At 42.0% G+C, this 10321-nt stretch overlaps 1 protein-coding gene across 1 annotated transcript; it reads right to left on the reverse strand.

Moving 5' to 3' along the window:
- Positions 1-1866: 1866 nt before the first annotated feature.
- Positions 1867-8550, reverse strand: LOC118771669 (solute carrier family 43 member 3-like). Its single transcript, XM_036519676.1, has 12 exons — positions 8367-8550; positions 7816-7945; positions 7628-7674; positions 6745-6821; positions 6490-6582; positions 5882-6021; positions 5240-5388; positions 4759-4956; positions 4113-4220; positions 3712-3898; positions 3097-3220; positions 1867-1977 (listed from the first exon to the last, which is right to left on the reverse strand). Exons 1-12 carry the CDS (start codon positions 8548-8550, stop codon positions 1867-1869), a joined length of 1548 nt encoding a protein of 515 aa, XP_036375569.1.
- Positions 8551-10321: the final 1771 nt, after the last annotated feature.

Here is a 10321-nt window from a genome sequence, read left to right on the forward strand (position 1 = left end):
TGTATAGAGGCCCAGTACATTAACCTTTCAGGGGGCTCAAATTTCCTTCCGGCGCCCCTGATATTGGCGATGTTTATATTAAGGTCAAGTATGGTATATAGTCAAAGTATATCATCAGGTTCACATATCATTACCCAAATGTTATGTAAATGTTATGTAAATTGTTATTCAGTGCTGTCACTGTGGTGTTTAACTTTATATTTTTGTCAATTTTTCAAGCTGAAGTCAAATTTCCACTCTTGATTACAAAGGTGGACAATACAGCTGTTTTCAAAACATAAACTTGCAACCCCCCGGGCACAGGATTATTAATATTTTCCCAACACTGCCACCTTCTGGCGAATACATTAACGACAGACGCAATATAACGGTTTGAAGTACAAGTAGCTTGACGCTGATGGCTTAGTGAACCTGTCTAAGTTGTTGGGTATGAAGGTTACGTTGGCGAAGAACGAGAAATGACTATCTTGGCTAGCGTTGATGCCAAGCTGTAGGTTGAAGTGTTGAGGGTTGTCTTTTACAGCCTTAGCAAAAGTTAAACCAAGAAGGTTTTATTAAGGCCATTGGTTGTTAACACTGAACATTTTATTTCTGTACTTGGACTTTACATAAAAGCTCTTTCTCTCTAGTAATGTGATTTGCTTGTCTCTCACAGAGATATCAGTCATTGATGTTGGAGTCATTTTATTCATTCATTAATATTCTTCTTCTCCAGTCACGCTCCTGTTTACAGGAACAGAGCTGTATCCTTCCAATCCTCCCATGTAACTTAACTCCCTAAAACTGTCTTTGTTTCAGTTTCTTAGCAGTCGATCATATGAACAGTTCACTTGCAGTCCTTCAAACACAATATAGGGGCTTTGGAAAGTATTCAAATTCCTTCACTTTTTCCACCCTTTGTTGTCTTGTAGACTTTATCTGAGATGGATTAAACACATTACTTTGGCTGTCAATCTACACACAATAACCCATAATGACAAAGCAAACACTTTTTTTTGCGTCTTCGCTTTCCGTCCTTAGAGCCGCCCCCTCTCCCTTTCACATGAGTGCACGGGCTGTGGGGATAAAACTGGCTTTATTCTGTGCCCAAACCATCCCCTCCCCCCTTTACCAGAGGGCCCATCAGTGTGAATATGACTGAACTAAGTATGCCTCATAGATAATCTGAATTTGCCCTGTTTCATTCCATGAAGATACATTTTCCATTTTTTTAAGCAGAAAAAAAAAATCACACGTTTCATTTCTATCACAGTTTTTGTTTCTGTTTTGATTTGATTTAATTTGCATGTTACATTTGCATCTCATGCAAATAACTAAAACCTACCATGTAAAATATTTTGAGTAAATTGTGCCTAAGTACCTTGATGTGTTTTGTTCAGTGATATTCAAATAATTGAAGTGCACCCTGTTGTTATTGTCATTCTTTTTAATAAAGGCTGGTATTAAAACAATGGAAATTTAAGTATGGTTTGAAGCATTCAGCTAGCATTTCTCAATTACATATGAGGAAAATGCATGGACATTAATTTTATCCATTCATCTGGAATACCTTTAAGAATCAGTTGCTCATGAGAATAAAATCACCTGGGATGAATATGATTCCCATAAGCATAGTGCACTGTAATATGTTATTCCAATAAGCAAAGTACACTGTAACATGTGATACATATATTGCAGTCTACTCTGCTTATAGGTATTATTCCTATAAGTAAAATCCACTGTAACATGGACAGGGTTCTTGAGAAGTCTGACACAATCACAAAGAAGTCAAATTAAAAAATAAATATTAAATCTTAATTTTTTTTTTACAAGATTCTGAAAAGTTTCCCCCAATCCCTGGCAATTTGACTAACACGCAAGTCATATTTAGGAGGCCGCTGAACCTTGGCGGCATGCAGCCCGTTTTCGGCAGTAGAGGCGAGTGTAGAGAGGGTGGATGAAGGTCAGCAGGGTCAGAAAAGTCAGGGCGATATTCACCTGCAGGGAGAAACGCAATGAGTCATCATGTTTAACCTACAGTTAAAACACTTATAGTTTAACAGACATTTGTCATTTAAACTACAACATATCATGAAATTGTAGCCCTTAATATTAAAAATAAAATTAAACAATTTACAAACATTTACATTGTTTGTTCTACCTAAAACAATCAAAGGAATATGACTTTGCAGTTTGATTGAATAGACTCCTGAAGGATTGGATGACTGGAGTGAATTCCGTCACTGGTATGGATTTGTAGTTTATTGCTTAAATGAGGGAGATGAAGGCTGTATATACCAGAATGATAGCCCTTACATGATTCAGTTACATCTAGTTACGTTGCAGCTATTCGATCTTGTGCCTATAAAATGCTTTGCTACTTCCGATTAATACGACATTTACGAGTTTGATTCTTATTACTTTTTGTAGTAATCATTTACTTCTGGAACATATTTCATAAAATCTTAACAGTTTAATTTGAAATATATTTCATGAGTTCACAATTTACAAAATTCTGAGGATGACACCCCTTTAAAATTGATATATTTACTTTTTATATTTAATATATAGGATCATTTCTTTTGTAATTTATATCTTTTCTTGGTCTAGTAGCTGTTTTAAGAGAAATGATTCTGCTGTTGAGAACATATAATTCACACAAAGATTAGATTTCTCTTATATCTTCTATTTTTCTCTGATCAATCTTTCTTCCTTCTTGTTATTTCTAATTTCTGAAGTTTAATTTCTGTCTCACACACATCTCATTTATTTATTCATGAAATCCTCAGTTGTCTCGCAGGCATTCTCATGTGTTTCACTGTATGGATTTGAGGAGAACCAGGTCAGAAACAAAAGATGCTTGTGTGATTCATAAATGAGAATTTTTTTTTTTCTTGAGAAATAAATGCTATAAATCTGAACAACAAATCTTGCTTGTGATGTAACACTTAGGTGTGAAAAAAAGATATGAGAAATAGTTTTGATTTCAGATCAGTGAGTTTGTTATTTGTTTGCTCTCCTTGGGATGCGTGACATCATCTCTTTGGTGAAAGAAAGAAGTAGACCTCCCAGCATGTCAGGTGGCACACAGGCTGTTGGTGTGGAGTTTACACTCACATAGAGAGGGTCCCCCTCCAGGAAGGCATTGATAATAATGAGCAGAGGGGACTGCAGCATCAGGACCACAGCTGTGAGGGCAGCTATCAGTCCATACAGCATCCCATAATGGCAGGATGGGAAACTGGAAGGGGGGGGGGGGGGGGGGGGCAGAGGGAGGGGGCAGAAAGAGAAAGAGAGGCTTTGTGTGAGTTGAGTATCAGCAGAGAAGCAAGCAGAGAGAGCTGTGCTTTCTATTTACATTACATTTACATTTTTCCACTTCACGCCGTCTTCTCTTCACTCACTAACACCACAGTGATACCCCAACCACTAACACCACACTGATTCCCCTTCACCCAACTGACAACACACTGATACTCCACTCTCACCACCACAAACACCACACTAACTCCACACTGACACTCCACCATCACCCCCACTAACACCACACTGATAGTCCACTCTTACCCCCACAAACGCCACACTGATACCCCCCACAAACACTGCACCGATGCCCCCCACAAACACCGCACTAATACCCCTCTCCCCCACAAACACCACACCGGTACCCCCCACAAACACCGCACCGATACCCCCCACAAACACCGCACTGATACCCCTCCCCTTTCTTACGCCACGGTGAGGAAGGTGGAATGGCTGCCGCTCAGGAAGGAGAAACACAGGACATTTAGGAGGAAGGAGAGGTACTGCAGCGGGAGGACGGGAATGCTAACGCATATGGAGAAGAGGACGCAGATGATGGTGGTGAGGAAGAGGGAGAGAATAGAGGAACGCAGGTCTGCCTCCTTCTCTGTCTCTCCTAAGAAAGAGGGAGAGAGGGAGAGAAGGAGACGTTTAATATTTTAGTTTATACAATGAGGCGTTTAATATATTTGTTTGAGAAATGTTATAAAATTAATGCAAACAGTAGTTACTTATCATTACCCCCCTCTTTCTGTTTCATACTGTACGTACAACTGTTCACCAGTAATGCCTGTACTTTCCCGGGGACCATTCACTTTAATGACATATACCTGAGACTCTCTTCTTCCCTTTAATCCGGTCAATAAGCATTCCATTAATGGGAGAGAGGAAAACGGGCAGCAGCTGGGCCAAGCCGAAGGCGCTAGTGTAGTTATTCACTGGGAGAGTGACACACACGGGGTCAGTGTAGCACAGTACACATACAAGCAACGACTGGACAGGACAAGCATATTAACATTTTACTGAGGCGGTTAATGTAGTAAAGCACACTGTGGCACACCCCTGTAGCAAAAAAAATCCAAAGTATAAACACAAGAGCACATGGTGCACCCTGAACCTTATTGCCTGGACACTAAACTACATCAGAAGTGGCCGATAATATAGAGTATAGATACACTGTAGTACAGTGACATTACACTGTGATTGAGGATAGTACTTGAGTCTAGTGTAGATACAGAGACTGCCAGATACAGTGTAGTACATTACCAGTGCTGTAAGAATTAGAGGATTATGCTGTAGAGTATGATAGAGTGTAGTACTTTTCTATGACTCTGCGATAAAGGGATGATACTCTAGAGTTTGATACAGGGTAGTACATTAACATTGCTTATAAGAGTGAGAGGGTTGATGCTGTAGAGTGTAATTCAGTGTAGCACTGCTCTGTGAGAGGCAGAGCATGAATTGGGGGAGGGGTACCGAGGGTGGAGTCTCCATCGGCCAGTCGGCTGAGCATGGGGTTCAGGGTGCCGATGAAGAAGCAGAGGTTCAGCTGCATGAGGGAGTACCACAGCAGGTGGAACAGGAAGAACCAGGACAGGACACAGCTCCTAAGACTGGCCTCTGAGACAAAGGAGGCAAGAGGAGAAGCTTGAGTCCCAATGCCACTTGACTTGACTTTTATTGCACGATTTTGTTCTGTTCAGGTGTTATGAGCTTTGCTTGGAGTGATATTTGTTGATATTGTAATAGTTATTACACTACTTTTCAACCTCCGTGCTGTCCTCTGTACTTCTGAGTGGTTCAATACTGTCATCATATACAGAACTGCATCATATGTTCAGTGCCTGCATGTCTGTAGTAGTGAAGATGATGTCTTTTGATTTTACAAAGTGAGCTGTTCACCTTGGGAGGAAATGAGCAGGATATTTGATCAACAGCGAGGGCGAAATGTACATACTGTTCACCGGAGGGTTTTCAGATGGCTGCGTGTCCTCCTTCAGAGAGGGGGCGCTCTGAACATGTACATCACTCTGAGTTGTCCCTGTGTTATCCATTCTCCCCGCCTCCTGCTGTTCCGGGCTGTTGGATTGGCCACAGCTAGTCCATCTGTCAGAGTGTAGCCAATGATAGCTGAGATGAATTACACGTTTGGCGTTGCCCTCCCCGCCGCAGTGATGCAAGTAGGATGAAAGAGTGAGGGTGGAGTTTGTGTCTGTCTGTAGCATGATACAGTGTGGTCATAGGAAGATTAGTAAGATGTTCTGTGTCTAATTCATATGTACATCATAACCATTGACCTCCTGCTACAATTCATTATGTTCCAAACTGAAAAAAAAAAAAAATTTTTTTCCTTTGGGACCCCTGTTAATGTGAACGTCTAGGCCCAGAAAATGTTGCTGTAGACTGTCACATCACTGAAAATAGGCCTTTTTCATCTAACGCTCACCACCTGTACTCGAAGCTGTGGGACCCTAGTAAACAGTGACAAACCTACAAACCTCTTAGATCTTAATACTACTTTTAGTACAACAGTCAGCAATAAACAGTGGAGCCATGATGGGTTGTGTACAACAGGGCATTGTGGGATTGTAGTCCATACCTGTACATGTAGTTTTCAGGCAATGGGTAGGGGATGTGAGTCTTAGGCATGAGGAAGAAAGTTCGGAGGAGAAGGATCACACTGGAGGCAGCCAAGAAGAGGAAAGAGGAGCGAAGAGAGACCCCTACTCCATTCAGAACCTGAAATGAGACACTCCTCCCATTCCATTTTCTGCCATTTTGGATTTGCAAAAATCACTTAATTTGTCTGACAACGACAGGATCCAGGAAGCATGGGTTTATTTAGATTCAGCATCCAAATCAGACCAAAGTGGATATCCAATGGGCCTACATCCATGAAATTTAGAAAATATTTCCTTTCCAGCATCAAGGTTTTATAACAAGTTTGAAACAACAGTCAAGATTTCATATTCTTTTGTTTAAAATTACAATGAAAAGGACATTGTCTACAACTTTGTAGAAGCAAATGAAGTCAACTCACAACATATGTTCTAAGCTTGTTTTATGTTGTACTAGTAGGGCGTTATATGCATATGAAGGGGCAGAGCAGTAGAGAAGAGCTGAGAAATGTGTGAGAAATGTGTGTGCGTGTCTGAGGGGTGCAAGAGACGCATATATTGTCACTCCTTATCCGAGAGGAGGTCTTACCTCAATGATGAGGAAAATGACAGGGGAGGAGTTGCTGGCTCCAGCATTGAGCGATATGACAGTGGAGCGATGGGAGCCGAAGAGGTTCCCCACCTGATTGGGGGGGGGAGACACACACGACATAGGGCATGAACAGTATACATAGGGCATGAATTGTATGGCTGTTTAAAATGATGCTGGGGCTTTCCACTTTGGACCTCTCTCAGACAACATTTGACTTATAGTGTGCTAGCCAGTGTAGAATAGTGTACCCACCTGCACGTTCGTGACATAGAGCATCGAGCCCACAACAGCAATGGTGAACATCGCTGGGTAGAGTAGGACTGACAGCTCTGTATGAAAGAAAGAGGGACAGAGTGATGAACTGCAACCTGTGCAGCAATAAATACTCACAAATTAGGTGTACTTTCTTTTAAATGTGAATCTGAGACCTGGGACATATGTCAGCACAGAACACTCAGTGGCAATCTGAATTTCAGCATAGTCTACAGTGGGATTTGATCAGGAGGCTTTTGTGGTACTAAGGCAGTGTGTTACCCTTACCTATAACTTAGCAGTTTTGGATACTACAGCATAATAGTTAACACAGCAAAAAGTTCATTTCTGCACTGTCATAAAGGATTGTATGCTTTTTACAATGACCTTACACAGGTGTCTATTCCAAGAAAACTCATAAGCATGCTCATGTCAGGGCGTTTTGATAATGAACACAAGTACATCAAGCACTTTTTAATACACAACATAAAATGAAAGCCAAAAGGAGGTGTGTGTAATTTAGTCTGTGCATTGCGTGCTTGGCTGGTAGAGTAATGTGTACTACAAGTCTGCATGTTTCAGTCTGTGTTCTCAGCATAAGTGTTCACCTTCTTGTTTGTAACAACGGCCTGAAGGGAGCTGAAGGGAGCATAATCCCCAAATTTTTATTTGTATCAGCAAAAAATAAGCAACTTCACTGGCAGTCAGTAGACCATGGTAACCAAATTTTTTATATTCAGGTGTAAATATAAAACTTGCTCAAGCATTTTAGGAATGACAAAATGCATAAGGGGTGCAGCTGCCATCAAAGATCAGCACTTCTCACATGGTCACATACAAATGAACATATGGTAACGTTGACAATGAGCATGGGACAAAATACCTGCAGTTGAAAAGGCAACCATCAGTGTAGAAATGGTGTAGAGTAACCTGGAAGTTGAAAAGTAAAAATACTTCAAATAAAATCTTTGCATCAATCCTCTCTCTGTCATTTCAGTGATACTCTGCCATAGTGTCCAGCCAGGCACCGCATCCATACTGTAGTATTCTGCTACATGTTGACAAACTCACACAGCCAGAAGTCTTGTTGCCATGGTGCCAAAGCGGTCAAAGATGAAACCAATTGGAAGCGTGAACAGTTTGCACCCAGTGGAGGCAATGGAGAAGATCAGGGAGAGCTGCACATCCTGTCCACTGCAGTCTGGGAATAGGGGAGTAAGAGTTATGGATATTATTCATTTATATCAAATATATAAACAGTGCCCTCTATATTTATTCATTATGACCATTACCATACTATTCCTGCATGTGGTGGTAGGGAGCAGGGCTTGTAATCAAGAGGTTGCTGGTTTGAATCTTTTCTGGGGCAGCAGTGTGGCTCAGTGAATAGCAGCAGCAGAAGGGGTTCAGTTTCCCTCCTGGGACACTGCTGCTGTACCCTTGGGCAAGGTACTTAACCCACAATTGCTTCAGTGCATTTTTCCAGGTAATTTTTTTTTTCCCAGTTCTTTAAAAAAAAAAAACCCAGTTCAGACAACTCGGGGGCACAGAACTCAGTGCACCCCTAAGTGCCCGCTTAGTGCCGGGCCTGTCTGCAGTGAACACAGCAGAATCACTCTCACCTGTGTAGACGGAGCCGTTAGCTGCGGTGGCGTTCGTGCAGAAGTCGCCGAAGTAGCCATCTCTTTTCAGCACTATGACGAGGGAGGGCCAGCCGTTGATCAATGCGGTGAAGCACAGGCTTTCCAAAATCCCAGTCAGCAGAGACAACCAGCGAAGAGCGTCTCCGACCTGACACCTCAGCATCCTCTCTGCCCGCGCGGCAGTGTGTGTGTCTCTTCCGGTCCGCCTGCCCTTTCTTGGTGCTCTCTGTCTTTCTGTTAGTCTCCGCTCATCTCTTGTTCCTTGTTCTGCGTCCACCTCTCCACACCAAGGTTCCCTTCAGGACAGCTCTATCCAAATGTTATTTTATGATGGGAAGGGAGGAGGGGGGCGGTGGTTTAGGTTCTGGGGATGACAGTGGTCAAACTGGTTGGAATTGCACTAGGATGGGAGGAGGGATGCGGACAGGGGGCTCATTGGGATGTCTGTACCTGTTGCTATGGGCCGTGGATGCAGTCAAAAATAACTCTTTATCCTTGAATTGTCATAACAGCCATTTCTCAACAAAACTTCACGAAGACCAGAGTGTGTCATCTTGAAATATATGCGTGCTTCTTCCTCAGGAGCCAGGGTCACCGATGGCTGACTTTGTGGGAGCAGATCACACACCTATATATGCAAAATGCAGAGTTTGAATAATTTGTGCCTGTTTGCATGTGTGGCAGCGCTTCAAGAAAACGGCTGATATCTCTTTATGCACAGCAAATTTGAGATGACATCTTGGTGAAAACCTGTTGTATGTTCAATGATATGTAATTCAGCATCTTATAGCATACCGTGGAATGCTTAATTCTCATGACATAGGACAGACATATTCAATAACCTTTAACTAACATTTCAATGGCTTGCAGATTCGAGATGTGATTGCTCTTTTTTCTCCCTCTCCACCAGCGTATCCATGCAATTTCAGGGTGCAAATCGTGGAAAAACCTCTCTGTTCAGCATTACATACATTTCCACTGTTGAACCTGGGACCTGGGAGGAGTTACTGCTTAGGGAAAGGATGCTGGAAAAGTGCCTCTCTACCATTACATTTGCATTTACATTTATTCGCTTGGCAGTTGCTTTTACCCAAAGCAGCTTACAAGTGAGGCAGAGTACAACACAAGCAAAACAACACCTCCCATCCTCTCCATGACGGGCTTGTGAAGATGAAGAGCACCTTCAGTGGCAGGCTGATCTCCCCAAAATGTTCCACTGAGAGGCACAGAAGGCCTTTTCTGCCTGCATCCATCAAACTATACAACTCTTCCCCTCTCTGCCGCAACATGGGATTGACTGGCACCTGATGCCCTGTGCTGTCCCCCCCACACACATAATCTTTGCACATGGGACAATAACTGTTCTCTAGCCATCTGGTCAGGATTTGCACTATACAGTTATCATTGTTTTGCATATTGTACAACAATAACTGTTTTTCTACTGCACTTCATACTGTATAATAGCAATAACCTTACCCTTGTTTATTCTTGTTTCATAATTCATTTTATACTATGTATATAATCATAGCATAAGCAAATTTACAAGGCAAGAATGTGGATCGCCATCTGAGACACATCTATGCATCAAAGTGCTGGAGTGGTTATGCCAGGTTTTGTCTTCTTTCACACAATTTTATATCTTTCTATTACTGGGAGGAATTTACAACCACAAGATACATTTGATTGTGTGCGACATCATTAAACTGTACCTGCTACAGAGTACACCATGGTCTTTATGAAAGAGCTTCAGAGGAGTTACAGGGCCAGAAATTTCATGGTTTATTCTTGCTTAGCAGGACCACCTGACAGTTGAGACACATGCAAAATAAGTCTTCAGAATTTCTGCTGCTGGACAAAGAATATTTGTGAACAAGTCCCCCTGATATAACAGCCCTGCTTATCTATAGAAAATGTAAGGACAGAAACCATGGAGA

Source organism: Megalops cyprinoides, chromosome 25, assembly GCF_013368585.1.
Source record: "Megalops cyprinoides isolate fMegCyp1 chromosome 25, fMegCyp1.pri, whole genome shotgun sequence".
NCBI lineage: Eukaryota > Metazoa > Chordata > Actinopteri > Elopiformes > Megalopidae > Megalops > Megalops cyprinoides.